This window comes from Canis lupus, chromosome 36 (genome assembly GCF_011100685.1).
Source record: "Canis lupus familiaris isolate Mischka breed German Shepherd chromosome 36, alternate assembly UU_Cfam_GSD_1.0, whole genome shotgun sequence".
Lineage (NCBI taxonomy): Eukaryota > Metazoa > Chordata > Mammalia > Carnivora > Canidae > Canis > Canis lupus.
Window position 1 is genome coordinate 5,986,470 of NC_049257.1, and position 18,510 is coordinate 6,004,979.

An 18,510-nucleotide genomic window follows, 5' to 3' on the forward strand; every position below is an offset into this window, starting at 1 on the left:
AAGAAAAGATATATATCCCTTCACACATTTCCAAGTTGACATCTAAACATTTTTTTAAAGTAGGATGCAATTTTCAGCATATGATAAATAATAGCATTGGAAAAAATTGTCACATCACTCTGTTAATACATCCAATGGAATTTCATATCATAGCAGATTTTTTCACTTTTTATTTTGAATGATTTTAGATTTACAGAAAAGTTGCCAATATTATAGAGAATTGCTGTGTACCATTCAGTCAGTCAGCCTGCTGAACTGGTACATTTCATATAACCATAGTATAATCATCAAAAGTAAGAAATGAATACAAGTATGATACTATATTAATTAAACTATAAATTTCATTTTAATTCAAGTTTTTCCATTATGTCCTTTTTCTGTCCTGGGATCCAATTCAGGATGCTACCATGCATTTAGTTGTCATGTCTTCTTATTTTCCTCTAATCTATGACAGTTCTTTAATCTTTCCTTTTATGACCTGGGTACTTTGGAAGTGGCTAGTTATTTTGTAGAATGTTCCTCAATTTGGATTTGTCTGGTGTTTTTTTTATTATTAAATTAAGATTATTCCTTATTGAAAAAGATGCCAAAGAAGTCACGTGCCCTTAGGAGGACATCATACCAGGGAACACAAGATGCTGATACGGCTGATTATCATGCTTATACTCGCCTTGATCACTTGGTTAGAGTGGTTTTTTTTTTTTACTGTAAAGTTAGTACTTTCCCATTATAATTAGTGACTGTCTTGGGGGTGATACTTTAAGGCTATGCAAATTTCCTGTTTCTCTTCAAACGGTCACCCACTAATTTTAGCACCCACTGCTGGATCTTGCCTATATAAATTATTACTGTTGTGTTTGCCTAATGGTAATTTTTGTTTCTCTCATTTCTTTTACATTTATTAATTATAATTCTCCTGTAGAAAAGAACTGTTGCTTCTTTCTCCTCAGTTTATTTATTCATTCATTCAGTTGTTTATTTTTTAACAATATGGACTTATAGATATTTATTCTATGGGTTATAATACAATACTAGCAATATATATGTATATATATTTAATATATATGTATATATTTTTTTGCTCAAATTGTTCCAATGTTCCAATGTTGGCCACTGAGAGCTCCTTCAGGTTAGTTCCTTGGGCATGACCTCATATTTTCATGAGCATTTTTTAAATTTCTGGGACCACAAGATAATCTACTTTCATCTCACATTTTTCCTGGCCCGGACCTGGAATCAGCCATTTCATGGAACCCTAGTTCCTTTGATTGGAGATACCTTAACAATTTGAATTCCATCATAATCTATTTATTTATTTATTTTTTTTTTTTTTTTAAATTTTTTTTTTTTTAATTTTTTTTTAAATTTTTATTTATTTATGATAGTCACAGAGAGAGAGAGAGAGGCAGAGACATAGGCAGAGGGAGAAGCAGGCTCCATGCACCGGGAGCCTGATGTGGGATTCGATCCTGGGTCTCCAGGATCGCGCCCTGGGCCAAAGGCAGGCGCCAAACCGCTGCGCCACCCAGGGATCCCCATAATCTATTTAAAAATAGAAATACACACAAACTCTTGGCAGTCAGAGATTTTTCTTTGTTTTTCTCCTTAGTCTTGTATTTCCATTCCAATCTGCCCACAGAGTTTTATCTTAATGTAATATATTTTTAATCTTGAAAATATTTTATTCATTACCTTGTCATGTTAGCCTACAGTAAAAAAATACATATACAAATTAAAATTATTTATAAAATTCCCTGCCAACATAGGTTCTAAGTATATACATTTTCTTGTATATTGAACTGTCAGTTTAATTTTTATTAGTACACAATTGGTCAGAACAACATAAATATATTACAACAGTTAATAAATGATTAGAATATATCAAACTAAAATGTTATAGGCAGTGTATCTCTTAATGAAATGGATGGATTACAGATAAAATTAGCTAATAATAATTTAAAATTGCTAGAATGAGTCAGAATTTAGCATGAATTCTATTTTTATTATTATATCAGCTATACATGCTGAGAAACTCTGATGGAGATTGCCGGGCTCTTTGTAGTTGGTTATCCTCTCCTTCCTGAGCACACTGGGAGACCTCTCAGACTTTCTTGCAGGTAAGTTGGACCATGTGACTAGTCTGGCCAATGATATGTGAGTGAAAGTGTCACTTAAGGACCCAGAAACTTAAGATTTCTCTACTTTTTCCTGTTATAGTATCACTGAAAGCCCCATATTCCTGAGGTAGGAACATGCAGACTGGATCTATGAGTTATTGCTTGGATGTGAACTTCCCTGGAGAACCATAAACTATGGAACCATAGTAAGCTTTGCATGACCAAAAAATTTAATTTTTGAGTTTTGTTTTGAACCATTAACATTAGAAGATTTATTTGTTTTCACAGCATGCTCTAACCTATCCTGGCTAATATAAACACTTTCTTCATGTAAATAAATAGATAGGAATGAAAGGGGATTTGTTATAGGGATATAATTTCATTATTTGAATTGTTTTCTCATTTGTGCCCCAAATCACAGTGATTCTACATTTAAAAACACTTTTGTCATTTGTCAGTGGACAATTTGATTATGTCCTTTTGAGTTTTGCTTAAAGCTAAGAACTGGAAACAGTCAAGTTGCAAAAGGATTTGTTACCCAGTCATTAGAGTGATTCACATTGTCAATTTTCTAGAAGTAAAATTAACAGACTTCAGGAAGACTTTTCCAATGACTATTAATTATACCTGTTACTCTTTCACTCATAGGCACCTCTTGTTCTATCTGATATACAAATTTAGGTTGGGAAAAATGATAGATTGATAATATCATTATAGTTTTGTCAATACTATTTTTCTATTAAAATATCTTTATATTAAAAAGTGCTTTAATCATAACACTAGAGTTACCAATTTAGTTTACTCAGTTAATGAAAAATATTCATCATAAAACTTAATAGGTAAGGCCAATCTTCATTGTCAAATCCCTGAGCCAAATAAGACAAATAAATGTTCAGAAAAAAATCTGATTCCATTTTTCAGTTTATTTTTTTTTTATTAATTTTAAAAAGCTTTTATTTATTTATTCATGACAGAGAGAGAGAGAGAGGCAGAGACACAAGCAGAGGGAGAGGGAGAGAAGCAGGCTCCATGCAGGGAGCCTGATGTGGGACTTGATCCCAGGTCTCCAGGATCACGCCCCGGGCTGAAGGCGGCGCCAAACTGCTGTGCCACTGGAGCTGCCCATTTTTCAGTTTAATGAGCATGTTAATACTCAGCGTCACTTAGAAATCTAAGACAGATTAAGCACAGAGCTTTGTCATAAGCTTTTCATCAGGATAAGGTAAGATGTCAGGTTCTTAACAATATCTACACTTCTTTTGCTTTCATCAGAAATTTCTCTACAGAAAAAGCTTCTCTGACAAAAAATTAGGGGCTGCATGAGCTAGAAAGTCTTAAAATAAGAGTAGTTATCATTCTTTTTGTTCCACTGTTTAATGCATATTAACTTAGAATAGCCCAACATGGAATTTCTCACTCATCACTTCATCCTTCACAGAAAAATCTATGAACATAGGGAAAGACATCAGGCTCTACACTGGTTTTAGAATTCCTTTATTAAAAGAATCTTCATTGACATCATGACTTTGAATTTTTTCCCTTTGTTTGGTGGAGAATTTTCCCAAGATAAAGCATCATAGCAAGATTTGGAGTGAAAGCCATGGTTTGTTTTTGTTTACAGTAGTGATGGGCATTTGTACAAGAGAGGTGGAAAAGAAGAATCATCATGACACTCTGATCTCACATGTGTTCTCGCGAAGGTTACTTCTAAGAAAGAATATATATGAAGGTTAAAGTTTCTGGAAACTGAGTTCCTTAAAAATATCCATGTCTCTGTGTCCCTTGAAAATCTTTATGTATCTTCAGAGTATGTGTTCTTAGTATGATGACTCTTAACTTAAAGAATGTATTTCAATAATCAATAGTCTTAATCAAAGATAGATTTCAAGTTAACTTCTGTGAGGCAGAGGTAGGAGACCCATTGGAAGACTCCAAGGCCCTATAAGTTAGAGGTCTTACTATATAGAAGATGCCTGGACCCTTGAATGCAAAGTCCTTTTGCAAACCCATTGTCTATGAGAAATAAACCTTTGCTGTGTTAAGCCACTGAGATTTGGGGACTGTTTGCTACAGGATTTAGTACTCCCTAGTAGAGTAACTGATGGTACTAGATAGGTCTCACTATTGCAGAAGTGAAGTGGCCTTGTGTATAACTGCAGTGTTCAGGTAGAGAATTGAATGGGAGTCATAGCCAATATATTGGGGATAAGGCAGTACCAGGGAGAGCCAGAATGGAGCAAATCAAAGACAATAGACTCTCACCAACTATAGGCTTCAAGCCTATAGCCTAAGGGCCAGCAGAGTTCCCAGGAATAGGGCCAGACAACTACCCTCAGTGGACACAGATAACACACATTTACAGTCACTTATCACTTTCTCCCCCCAGTATTACAAAGACACAAGTTCTCATATATCCAACACCATTTTGAGGAGGAAAAGAAAACTCCAAAAGACTGTTTACCTAAAGAGACCATCTAATCCACCCTTGATAGGAAGAGGAACTTTCTATTGGAGAAGCATTTAAACTGAAAGAAGACTGTTGGAATTGGAAGAGCTCAAGATACTTTTAATTGTAAAATCCAAGATTTAAAAAAAATAAAATAAATAAAATCCAAGATTTTCCATTACTCAGAGTCAGGGATAATAATTGATTTTTTGGAAAGGGGCACATTAATTATGTGTGAATGAGTTTGTGACTCTGATGCCTTTTTGCTTTTCATGCTATAGCTATGGAATCTAGTTCAGATTAAAAATAGATGTGGAAAAAGCTTTTTGAAGTGCGCATATATAAATAAAACATAATATTTCAGTACTTTCTATTTCTTAAATTTAAATAATGAGAAGGAGTGCATGATCTTGTCCATGGGGACAGATTCCCCAGAGATATAGTTCAATACTAAATAGCAAAGTACAGAGCATTGACAAACAGTGCAGTTTCTTTCTGCAAAACCACTTTATTAATGACAGACTTGGTCAAATTGTTATGTGTGACTATTCCACTTCAATATACTTTGACTAGAAGGATAATTGATTAGCAGTTTTTACCAGGTACACTAAAAAGAACAGAACTTTAATTTCACTTGACAGATTGTTAAATTGGGCTTTTATACCCGGTTAGTTCAAGCCAATTATTCTTGTGAGTTATAAATATACAACTGCTGCATAATATAATATCTTTTAAAAAATGAAATATCAAAACTAAAAAAAAAATTGTGGAAGTAGATCATCCTAGTGTGGAAGCTACACAGCAGTAGCAAGGAGCCTCTTTTAGAAGCTGTATTAACTGTTTCAAGCTACAAGGACTCCATGCTCATCAAATTCTATTTCTAATGATGATGGCTTTCCACTTAGAAATTCACTCATACTTTCTCCCAGAGCTCCACCTTGTGACTAGTGGCCACTAATTTCAAGGCAGATGGATGTAATAATGCACACACTAGGGAGGCCTGGAGATTCCCCTGGTTCCTCTCTATCACAAGACCTTGCTTAATTTTCATAACCACCTGGTGTTTTCTACTTATGAATATCTTTACTGGATTGCTCTCACTTTTCTCTCATTAGAAAATAAGTGACATAAAAACAAGAGTTCTCATTAATTTCCTCACCTCAATACACCCAGTTTCTAGAACAGCACTTGGTTCTTAATAGGAATACAATGAACATTTATGTAAACGTGCTGCCAAAGCAAGCACAATGAATATTTATGTAATGAGTAAACTTTAAAATGTTGATTATAAAATCACTTTTCCATATAAGAAATTCGTGAAAGAAAGTCAAATATGCAGTATTTAATTTATGGACAGTGTCATGCTATTATTCATATTTACCAACTGCATTAACTAGTCTGACACAGAGATAGTTCTTAAGAACGACAGTTTATTAAATAGAATACCCCATATAAACTCATTTATATAGCAAAGGTATCTAGGTTATGACTGGAGAGTCATTTATTTACTACTTCTCCATATATCCTCTAGTGTGGTCCTAATGGTACTGTAGTTCAGATCTTCATTTTTTCCCTTTTAAATTCAAATTAAATTTTATATCTTTTAGTTGTCAGGAGAGTTATATATTACTTTATACCTTTAGTTTTAAGAAAGGCCATGAATTTTAACAATAGTATGACTTTAATGAATTCTTTTAAGCTTATCTATATTTTAAAATATCAAACATAGTCATTATTTAGTCATTGAAGGTTTTAGGCCATATTACGTGGTTGCTTATGCAAGTGTACTAACCAAGATCTTTCCTACATAAAGACAGGTAATTTTTCTTTTTTAATTTCAGAAGTCAGAACTAATAAAAATAAATATCAGCTTAAATATTAGTTTAGAGCCTGGAATGTGTGAGTTTTCAGCTTAGAAATTAGTTTCCTAAACTCTGTTTTTAAAATGATTGAATTAAAAAACAAACAAGAAACCTCTCAGAAGTCTTTAACTTTTCATCTTGCATACAAGTATAGAGTTTAAAAGTTTGTTTTGCTTTCTCCCTTTTTTAATGGATTAAGTGTGGGCAAATGTCTGAATAGTTTCAGATTAGTTTGAAAAATCTTTTAAAATTTCAGTAGAAATATATTAATACAAAACCTATTATTCACATTAGTTCAAGAGTCTTCAATAGGGAGTTACCTTTACTAGTTCTTGTTTTCTGACTAGTAACCATTGTATAATTTCCCCATTTTAAGAATAGATCACAGTTTGGGGAAATGAATAAATCAACACCTCTATGATTTGGTTACTGTTCAAAACCAGTAATCAGTTTAAGAATAATTAAAATAATACAATTCACATTATAGTGGCATCTAGTCTGTAAAGGAAAATGCAGGGGAGACTCCACTTAAGTCTTTACTTATCTTTATGGCAGTGGCATTCTCTGAGTTCATTGTTATGGATCATTCTTCTCAAGGTCAGAAATGAGAATATTTTCTTCCAAATGTACTGTACTGAAGTTGTTTGTGGGGTAGTAAGGATTCCCGAACGGTGCAAGTCTACTGAAGATACCTCTATTGTGCTTGTATATGCAGAAGGAAAGGGTGGAAAGTGCCAGGATTACTATCAATGTCAGTGCTACTGCAAGAGGCACCATACTATGACTTGGTCCTAAAAGAAGGTGAAAAAAAGGAAAAGCTCAATGACAACAAGTTAAGATAGATATTGTTACATAGCTACTTTCTATTTTATTATTTCTAAGAGAAATCAAAATGTTTTCTACTGTTCAAACCTACCTTTTCCTGAGTGCTCCTTTACTGCATGAAGACCTAAAACCAAATTAAAAAAAAAAAAAAACTGCGATGAAAATTTTCTTTTAATTCAGCAAAATTATGTTATTATTTAGAGCAGGGCTCAGCAAACTATGGCTCATGGATCAGATCTGGTGCCTGTTTTTATAACCACTGTTTTACTGGAATTCAGCCACACTCATCTGTTTATGTATTGTCTGTGGCTGCTTTCATGCCACAATGGCAGCGTGACAGAGACTATATGGTTCCCAAAGCCTAAAATATTTACTGTCTGGTCCTTTACAAGAAAATTTTGCTGACCCCTGATTTATTGTAATCGTTATTGTTGCTCACAAACACATACACTGCTTTTTTTTTAAGCTGAAAAATTTCCATCCGGTCTCAGCACTGTGCTGCAATAAAAATATGAATAAAATATAGTCCCTGCCTGCACGGAACTAAGTTTTGTTAAGCTCTGAGATGGAGTTTGTCCAGCAATGATAATCTCTTTACTCCATGCGGGGATTTTAAAATCAGCACCTTCTCAACTTTGCAATCTCAAGAATCTTGGGAAATGAATAATAGCTCCTCCATTCAAAAAATTGGAGGGTTCCTGTTTGAGGACTTTCTACTATAGAAATGTATCTCTTTCAAGTAGATTCTAACTCAAAATTTGAAATCTGCTATTTTTGACCTAGATCAGTAAAGATCCAGAAAAATATGTAGAGAATGACTCAGAGGAAGATCAGTAAAGAGTTTGGGAGTGGAGGAAGTGCCTCAGTGTAGTACTTATGCCCTTTCACTCTTGCACACTTAAACATGGGACTATATATTATGTGTGTGTGAAGATACTTTTTAAAGAGAAACTATTAAAAGAATATTTATTGTCTGGATGCATGCAGTGGGCAGATACACAAGAAGCATATAGAGCCAGACAATTTGGGGCATGGTTCTTGATGTGGCCTCAGTTTGGACAAATGCTTTTCTCATCTGTAAAATGGGAATACTGCTGCATTGCTTTTGGAAGTTGCTGTGAGTGATGAAAGAGGTGCCCTCTATATTATAGGAAGCTTTAAAGTCCCGTACACATATGAGGTATTTCTGACTTGTTTTTGAAATGAAATGCTATTGATCACTTGGGTACACTACTTATTAGGCTTAGTCATGTTTTCCACACAGGACTGCTATCCACACTATTGGGAGCTTGAATGTTGGTGATGACACCTATCAGGTTTTTCTCCTTCATTCCTACCCAGTGTGTAATTGGATCACCAAAGCCTGCTGATTCTCTTTTCCTATTTCTACTCTTCCTCATGTTCCTAGTTCCTAGCTCCATCACTCAAATTACAACTGCCTCCCTTGGATTAGTGTGATTCCCCTGCAGGTGTTTATAGAGCACATAGGGGTTCTTTGTCTTCTTCACCATGAAGTTCAGCTCTTTAGACTGGTACTCTCTGCGAATGGATCCTACATTACAGTCCAATTTTATTCCCATCACCACCTAATGTGAATCCTTCACTCTCATCTAAGCTATTCTCAGTTGCTGCCTGTAGTCATACTGGATTTTTGTCTCATATGCCTTCCCTTCTCTATTCTCCTTATCTTTTGGGATTCCAAAACCTTATCTCCTCTCAGAAGCCTTCACCAGCAGTGGAGGCCACACCACTTCCTCCTTCTCTGCAATACTGGCATCTAGAAATGTTGTGATTATTATTAAAAACACATTTCCAGTTAATGATCATTGCTAACATCCTATCTTAGAAATTTCTGTATTGTTTGCAGCTGACTAAAATTTTTCTGGCTTAAATTTCTAAAATTATTATTTCTTTTTATCACCACAAAGCATGCAGTTCAAGATGAAGTTAAAGTATGACTTTTATAATATAATGGCTAGCAACAGAGAATCTCATCCAGTTACCAAGCAAGAATACCTAGGCCTAGATTATATTTCCTGGGACCAAAGATGAACCTTAAAATTTCTGAGTAGCAGTTGCCAGTATAAGGGTTGCTGGGTAACATCGCTACTTCCATTTTTTTTTTTTTTTTTTTTTTAGGTTAAACCGCTTTTTTGCCCATTAACAGCTAGGATGACACAGGAAAGTCATAGGCTTTATAATGATTTTTTCTTCATATCAGAGAAAGACAGAGCTGAAATGTCCTCTGACTTGTTTGATGTTGAACAAGATGATAATGTTAGAATTTATCAGAATACTCCCTGAATACTTGAATTTTCAAAGCTATAAATGTTAAAGGTGGGTCAACATTAGTCAGGGTAGAATCAAAATGAAGAATTACCCTCTGGCTTTACCCACCTGCTTCCATTTTGCATATAAATCCTTTTTTTTCTTGACATGGGGATAACTGCCACACTCCTTCTGAGATCCTCAGGGCAATACACAGATGGGGTTTGACATGGTCCATCTCTGGCTTCCGAATGCCCCAGTTTGACTGGTCTGTGGGAGTTCCATCAAACCACTTTATGGTTTTACCTGTGGAAAAATGCTGACTTACTATGAATTATATGTGTAATTATCAAATATACTAAGACTGGAATGAACCATAAAAGGCAGCTCCTGAATTCAATGAGGCTGTCTTCTTATCTGATGCATGCAATTCAGGGGGTACAGTCATGAATACAACATCAAAAGGTGGGTATTAGTAAACTTGCCCTGTGAATGGCTCTCTGTTTATTATAGATATATTTTTCTGATTTAGTTCATTTAGAATACCATCTTCCTTAATGTAACAGTTTGAATTTTGAAATATTCCCTATCATTATAATCAATTTAAAGGAATCATTTTAAGTCCTAACATCTGTATTATTGCAAAATGGCTCACTTTCTAAAATAACTTTACAGCTAATTTCTTTAAAAAGCAAGCCACTGGTGTACTGAGAGGCGGAGGCAATTATAGAGCCCATCCATGTGCAAGCAATAATAGGGGGACATTGTCAGCAAGTATTTAAAACCAACAATAAAAGTGACTAAAAGTCAGTCACCTTTTATATCACAATGGGCTAGAAATTTTAAACAATGTCTGTGATTGAAACACTCCTTATTAGAGTGGACCCACCCTCCACCTTGGTATATCCCTATAATAAGTTCTCCGTACCAATTAAGAGAATTTTCCTTATAAATACTTTCAATAACCATCAATTACATGGAAGAATAACATGCTGTCATTTGATCACAAACTCTGGTTTTTATGAAAAGCAAATAATTCTGACAGCACAATATATCATCGAAACATTTCTATAATTCTCTTGTGCTTTTATAACATTGAGGAATAATCTGAGTATTTTAAATAAACAGGGTTTTGTTGTCTATGACTAAGTCTGTGAACACAAATTTCCATCCAAGAATCTTCATGATGTGAGAGTAAGATAAGCTTGTTGTTTGCTTGTTTTCATTTTTGGTATTCTGAGATTATTTCAAAGGACACAAGGGTATAGAAAAGTGTTAGCAATATTGTCTTTGGAAGAAATGGCTTTAGGATTCATGCTGTTTTTTCACAGCAAATGTATCCAAGAAGAGCCTTCTGGTTTGCAGATGCCTTTTTCATCAACCTTGACCACCATGTATTTATTTATGCCCTTTCCTCTTCTCTACCCAAATCTTACTTACTGTCACCATCAAACTGAGCATTCAACCAAATCATCTGGACAGAAGAACCAAAAGCAAAAAGCTCTTCTAGGAGAAATGAATTTTCATCCTCATCCTTGATTGTTAAAAGATTAGATCCTATAAAAGAGATAAGCAGTAAATAAACAAGTATTTGTGTTTATGTGAAATACAATTTAAAAAATGTCTCCTATACCAAAATTTGTAAAGCTCAGTCTTTGCAGAGTGAAAATTTCTACTGTAAATTAAATGATTTTTTATTAAAAATTTAAAAGTTATACCACATTTATTAAAAGATACAAGGTTGTACTTAAGAAGTCCAAGCATATAGAATATTCATTTTAGGGAACTTTAAAAATTTATATTCAAATGCATTCAAAAGGAACATTTTCTTGGGAAAGTGTAGTATTCTGAGACATCATCTTAGGTTTTCATATTCTATCCTGGACATCGAATTTCATAGATAAACCAACCCCAAACAAGCAATATTATATTGAATATTTTTTCAATTTTTTTGTTACTCCTAAAGCCACTAAATAATCAGACAAATGAAGAAAACCACATTGTTTACTGAAATGTCAAGAAGGAACGCATTGAAAGCATTTTACCATCACAAAAAGAATTACCTTCTTTTTTGCAAAATTCATGAGCAGCCTCAAAACTCATACTGTCTAGGACTGTAGAAAAACTGTAGCAATTACTTTTGAATTTTATCCAGGGAATTGATGTTTCTGAGCACAACTCTGGATGTCCAAATTGTTTTGTTTCTATGAACAAAAATCAGTTATGATTTTAGGATGGTGACTGGGTTCATTTATTAAGATATACATTGCATTAAGTTCTATGACAGACTAAGATAAATATGTGTAATGAGATTTTCATGATAATACTCTGAAAGAGTGGGTTTACTATAAATGATCATAAAACCAAGATTGTTTTGTAGACTTTCTGGCAGAAATAATCTTTACCTAACATACCAGGAGATATTAATGCACTGCTTCTTAGGTTTAGTTTGGGTGCTGCTTGGGTGAGGGTAGCTGTCTTTTATGTTTGTAATTGGTATCCTAAAGGGTGGAAAAATTTGGGGATGTGATTTGTGGAAATACTGGAAGCTGAATGAAGTAGGCAAGAGGCACTTCCAAATGTACAAAATGTGTTCTGTGCAGTGCTGTATATTATAGTTTTAGTAAATCCTTACTTGCCAATCAACCTATGAGAGAAAAACATGCATTCAGTAAAGTAACATAGCATAACATAATATAATATATAACTAAGGGAAATTTTAGGTGGACTTTGCTTTAAAGGTCAAGCATGAGAGTCAAATCCATGCTGAGATCCTATGTATGTATGGCTGTAGACATGTTACCTATCTTCCTCACACTTCGGTTTCTTTATCTATAAAAAGACAGCTAACAACATCTTTCTTACATGAGAAGTTTATTAAAATTTTTTTAAAGATTTAATTATCTGAGAGAGAATGAGAGAGCAAGATAGAGCATGAGCAGTGGAGAGGGGCAGAGGGAGAGGGAGAAGCAGATTCCCCACTGAGCAGGGAGCCTGATGTGAGGCTAGATCCTGGGACTGTGAGATCATGACCTGAACAAAAGGCAGATGCATAACCAACTGAGCCACTTAGGTGCCCCTAAATTTTTTTCTTCTAAGTAATCTCTGCTTCCAACATGGGATTTAAACTCCTGACTTTGAGATTAAGAGTTGTATGCTCTATTGACTGTGCCCCTACACAATAAATTTAAATGAACGAGTATCTGACACTTCTTAAGCACTCAGTAAATGCAATGCTATTGAAAAGGGAAGGGTAACTTTTATGGTGTTTTAGAAGAATTAGTTTTTCCTTCATACATGCTCTTAATGTAGGTTTCTAGCCTAATTTCCCACCTCTTTACTGGTACCCTGCCATGCAGGCAAATCTCAACATGAGCTTTGCTTTATACATGTCCAATCCTTTTTTCCTTTCATGTCTTTGTACAAACTTTTCTGCTCAGAATGCCTCCCCATGTCCCATCACAGTTGACTATATCCCATCTATTCTTCAAGGCAAGTCTCCACAGTCATGTCCTTCAAGAAGTCTTTCTACTTATGCTCAAGTGGAAATGATGTGTTCTCTTTCTTGCTAACCCCCATGACACTTGCTACTTTTCCATCAGTTGGTAGCCCTGCCTGGTATAATAGCTCATTTGTCTGAACATCACATACCAAACCAGAGGCTTCTTGGGGGCAGATACTTCTTATTACTCTTACTCATAGCTCCTGCTTAGCACAGTGCTTTGCACACAGTAGGCTTCCAGTACATATTTGTTGGGTTGAATAGAATGGAACCTACCAGAAGGTACATGACAAATTGCTCCTTGCAGAAATGACTCGCAGGCTGTGCTGCTCCAGCGTCCACTGGTGTCAGCAAAAACACAGTCACCCAAGATGGAGGACTCATCATCTTTCCAAAAAGTGAAGGAAGATTTGGTTCCATCTGACCAGTCAAAATTAAGACCATTCTGTGGAGGGAAATTGGGCCATTATTTCCTTGCTAGGACTGCTGGTGGCATTACCCAATGCTGTTTGAGCAGCCCTTACTTGACACATACATTTATATTTCCACATCTAGACTTATTTTTCAGGGGGAGGGTCTAGGACAGCTTGTGAATATGGCCTGACAAAAAGAAATATCTATCACAACGGTATCTTTTTTTAGTTTTTGGGAATCCTTGGTTGCTTGCCACTATAATTCCCAGTAAGAGATCAGAGAAAAGTTGATCAATATCTTGTTCTTTACACCAAAACAAATTTCAGATTGATCAAAGATTCACACATAAAATTGAAAACATAAAAGTGCTAAAGAAAACTTGGCTAAATATCTTATCCTCTCGGTGTGGAGAAAATCTTTTCAAGTACGATACAAAATCCAGAGGCCATAATGCAAAATTGACTACAGCAAGTTAAAACATTCTGATATGCAAAAATACAATAAACAACTATAAAATACCATTCTCTCCCATATCCCAATGGCAAGATTAAATTTTGATAAAACCTAGTATTGATAAGGATGTGAAAAAAAAACAACATGTTATCATAGTTGTTGGCACGTAAATCAGTACAAACTTTTGGCAGGCATCATGGCACTATTTCTTAAAAATTTAAAGCGTGCTTAGCAATTTCATTTCTAGGAATTTATTCAACTTGCACAAAGTTGTTTGTTTGTATTACTTGTAGTTGTGAAAAACTGGGAAGAGCCCAAATTTCTATTCAGGGGAGAATGGTAATGGTATATCCCATGTGGTGCTGTCCCAAAGAATGTGTTAGATTTTTATGTGCTGACATGGAAAGCTGTATAAGGTATGTTAAACAAAAAGCAAATTTAAGGACAGCACATGTAATGTGACTTCATTTGTACTTAAAAAAATAAACATATGCATTATGTGTATATATGTGCATATCTAGAAAATTTCTAAATGATGCACCAGAAACTGTTTACAGTGATTATCTTTGGGGAGTAGAACCAGAGGTTGGGGTAGAATAGATTTTACTTTTCACTACTTTGAGCGTATAATACTGTTATTTAAAAAAAAGAGAAAATTAAAAAAAATCTTTCTCTCCAAAATACATCCCAAGACAGAAAACCCATGTGTTAAATTCCAAGGAGGTACTGAATTAAAAACCGCATTTCGGTACACCTGGGTGGCTCAGTGGTTGAGCGTCTGCCTTCAGCCCAGGGAGTGATCCTGGAGTCCCTGGATCGAGTCCCACATCGGGCTCCTCGCAGGGAGCCTGCTTCTCTCTCTGCCTGTGTCTCTGTCTCTCTCTGTCTCTCATGAATAAATAAATAAAAGTAAAAAAAATAATAACCACATTTCTAGGCAGGAAGTACGATCCACTTCTCTTGGGGATTTCTTAAATGCAACGAATTACTCAAATGCAGGTGCTTGAGTTTAAGATGTGTTCCATTGCCCACATGAGGCAGATACTCAGAAATTTTCAGAGAACCTTTGAAGGGCATTAATTCTCAGAAATTAGGCAAGGGGATGTATTCTCTTAAAAGGTGTATGCCTTTAATTTGTAGTCATAGGCTCTTCATGAGGTCGGTCAGTAGTTATTCTATAAACCAATTACTTAAATGTTACATTTACTATTATTTCTGGGAATTTTTTTGTGTTAATTCACTGGCCATACCACTAAGGAGGCAGATTTGAAATTTACTTATTCAGGGAAGTTCCAAGGGATTTAAGATACCTACATCTGCAGTGAACAGTCCAATCCAGTGGGCATGTCCTAGCCGGTTGAGGATAACCGTGAGGAAGGACTGGTGATACTGATCTGTAATGCTGGCCAGTTCTGCTCCATGCATTAGGCAGGTTTTTATTGCTGTATACCAAGTCATATTTGCATTAATTATTTTATAAGTTCTGTTTCCATATTCCAAGGTATCAGGGACTGGATACATATCAGATGTATTTACAGTGTGTCCTGAGGTATCTAGAACAAGAACAACAACAAAAATTAATTTAAAAAAATTATTTTTAGCATCTGATTGAGAAAGGAGGAGGCAAAGCTTAGCCTGGATCCCTGTCATAATGATCCCTACTGTGGTTAGCATCAGAGTTTTCCTTCCCAGAACTATTTTGAAATGAGGATAATACCTGAAAGCATAGGTGATGCTAAAGAATGAGAACACTTAGGAAATTTTTAATGCATGAGTGTTTTTAAAAGTATACACATATAGCTAACCATTTCCAGATTTTCTATTTTTGACTGCACCTTTTTAAACTGACCGCTTTTTGATGGAACTGATCTCCTTAGGCGGATTTTATTCCACTAGCTACACCCAGCCTAACACACTCAGCTCTGGTTGATCTTAATACTAAGGAATATTGACATATATTATGTGGTTATATACTGTGTTGCAAACATAATTTTACAAGCGCATATTCTCAGATGCCACCCTTTATTACATCTGAGATTGCATGATAGTTGCTATCATGTTTAATGTTTACATGTATAAATTCTAAAAAGTTTAAAGATTACATTAATAAACAATTAAAATACACACAGTTCCTTAATGACTTACTATTAATATGTCACCTGTCTGAGTCAAGATTTACAAATTAAAAGGCAAGATTTTCCCAGACATGATCACTGGTGCTTTCTTTCTCATGAGTGACAGATTATATGACAGCCAAGCCCGTGTTTTTACATCCAAGACATTTCCTCTTTAATATGTGCACTTGCCTTTTTGTTCTAACTATAGTATGTATTAGGATAGGCTAAATTTAGGAAACCTAAAACAGAAAAAGTAAGTATTTCTGAACTGTTTGATCCAAAGTGTCTGAGGTATTTCCTTGTTTGTTGGTTTTATTACATTTGGAATGTATTACACTTGAGCATGATGAGGTGTGGGTAGGTCAGAAGACTTGGGAATCAATCCCAGTCCTGACTATATAAGGCTAAATCACCTTGGAAATATAAATAATCCCTCCAAACCTCAAATTTATGTTCTGTAAGAGATGAGTAAGGCCTTCCTTAGTAAGGTGTGTGTAGAATTCAGAGATAACCACATAGGGTACTTACTGAAACTCAGTACTTGGAACATAGTGCCTTGGAACATAGCAGGTGCTCAGTAAATGTAAGTTCTTTATGCCAAGTAAAAATGGCAAAATGGGAATTTGACTTTTACCTGAAAATGTGACCTCAAAATAATAGTAGTGCATATTGTAAAACCAAAGTGAAATTAACCTATTTACCAACTAAATTGTGGTGGAGTACACTTTTATACCTGTTTATTCTTTATTAGAGGTCTGTTTGCCAGCCTGTGTACCAAGCCTAAGGTTATTTTTTTTCAAAACCCAGTACAATACCATAGTAGATTTTTAAAAATAATAATTAGTAAATTAAATTAACTGATATTTTCATATATGTGGCCTAAATACCAATTTAACTATTTTCCCCATTACATTATATATCTGTATTTTCAACATATAAAATTCTCCACGTGTAATTGATTCCATCAAACTTAAGCATAAGTGACTTTGAGCAACATGATTTTGCCACCCACTGACCTGAAAAAGAAAGATATGTTTGAAAACAAGTCCCAAATTGGGGGTCTTGACTTTGTCCTTGTATCCCTGCTACTTAGAAATCTTAGCTTTCAGGCGTTAGACTTTAGGCTCTAAGTCCAATGTAAGCACATATTTATATGGCAAATAAAGAAGTGGATCAGAATTGGAGCACTTAACTATAGGCTACAAGAATTTATGTAGTTATGGGGATCCCTGGGTGGCTCAGTGGTTTAGTGCCTGCCTTCAACCCAGGGCGTGATCCTGGAGTCCTGGGGATCAAGTCCCACATCAGGCTCCCTGCATTGAGCCTGTTCCTCCCTCTGCCTGTGTCTCTGCCTCTCTCTCTCTCTCTCTCTCTGTGTGTGTCTCTCATGAATAAATAAATAAATAAAATATTTTTTTAAAAAAAGAATTTATGTAGTTGAATAATATTTTTTGGAAATAATAGTAGAAACTATCTTTTGTTAATATGCTGGCAACTTGCTAAGCATCGTATATACATAGAGTCTGTGAGATAGTAATTATCCCACTTGACAGACGTGGAAATCAAGTTTGTAGAAGATAAGAAACTTCACTGATAGTTATTTACAGAGGTGGGGAAGGAACCCAGGTGGGGCGTGAACTCCAGTGCCTATGCTCTCAACCACAGCTACTTTATACTATGTCCAAAAGAACATATACATTGTTAGTCCCAAAATTATCGAAGAGAAAATGGTCAGAGAGTAGTATATTTAAAGAAGAGATCAACATCAAGGTCATAAAATAGATCATTGTCTTTAACTGAGAGACTTTGAATATATTATTTACTTTTCCTAAGCCTCAAGGTTCTTATCCGTAAAATGGGAAGACTTTTACCTACTTCCTAGCATTGTTGGGAAGCTTTTATGCCTTATTGCTTATGAAGCCAAGGCACAGTGCCAGGTATATCATAAGTGTGTAAGTTCATGGTATATTGATATTTCTTTCCCTACAAGACTCTGCTCTTCTCATAATACTATTGCTATAACTAGGTATCTTCTTTCAGTTCCTAGTATTATGTTTAAGTTGTAACTGTGAATTAGGAAATAGGGCTTCTGTGGAACTCCGTTTCTGGGGATGGTGATTAGTGCATTAGAGAGTTCACATGCATGCAATGCTAAGAGGTAAAATTCATATTCCACTAAGTATATATACAATAGGCTACGCAGAGTCTTACCCAGCTCCAGAAACAAACTGTGGTGTTCTAAGGTAGCATGGTACAGGGAAGCCTTGCACTTGGTGAAAGCATGAGATATGAGCTGTTTTTAGTTTTATTACTCAAGGTCATTTGCAATACATTTAACCTGATTATCAACCCCTGACCATGTATAAGAGTATGGCTTTTGTATTTCATACCAAAAGTCACTCGGGGTTCTGATCATCAGCTCTAGAAACATGCTACATGCCATATTTAGCCACAGCCACATTTTTATGTTTCCAAGAAAGTAGGAAATATTAGTTTATTTATTTGA

At 35.1% G+C, this 18,510-nt stretch overlaps 1 protein-coding gene across 1 annotated transcript in view; it reads right to left on the bottom strand.

Moving 5' to 3' along the window:
* Positions 1–3,594: 3,594 nt before the first annotated feature.
* Positions 3,595–18,510, bottom strand: part of PLA2R1 (phospholipase A2 receptor 1) — a 115,025-nt gene continuing 100,109 nt past the window's right edge. The window contains exons 24-30 of the mRNA XM_038584629.1: positions 15,202–15,440; positions 13,297–13,465; positions 11,582–11,722; positions 10,959–11,075; positions 9,648–9,824; positions 7,342–7,374; positions 3,595–7,216 (exon numbers count right to left, since the gene is read on the bottom strand). Coding sequence (XP_038440557.1) covers positions 7,002–7,216; positions 7,342–7,374; positions 9,648–9,824; positions 10,959–11,075; positions 11,582–11,722; positions 13,297–13,465; positions 15,202–15,440 — 1,091 coding nt within the window. The 3' untranslated portion in view covers positions 3,595–7,001. The remainder of the gene's footprint in view (positions 7,217–7,341; positions 7,375–9,647; positions 9,825–10,958; positions 11,076–11,581; positions 11,723–13,296; positions 13,466–15,201; positions 15,441–18,510) is intronic.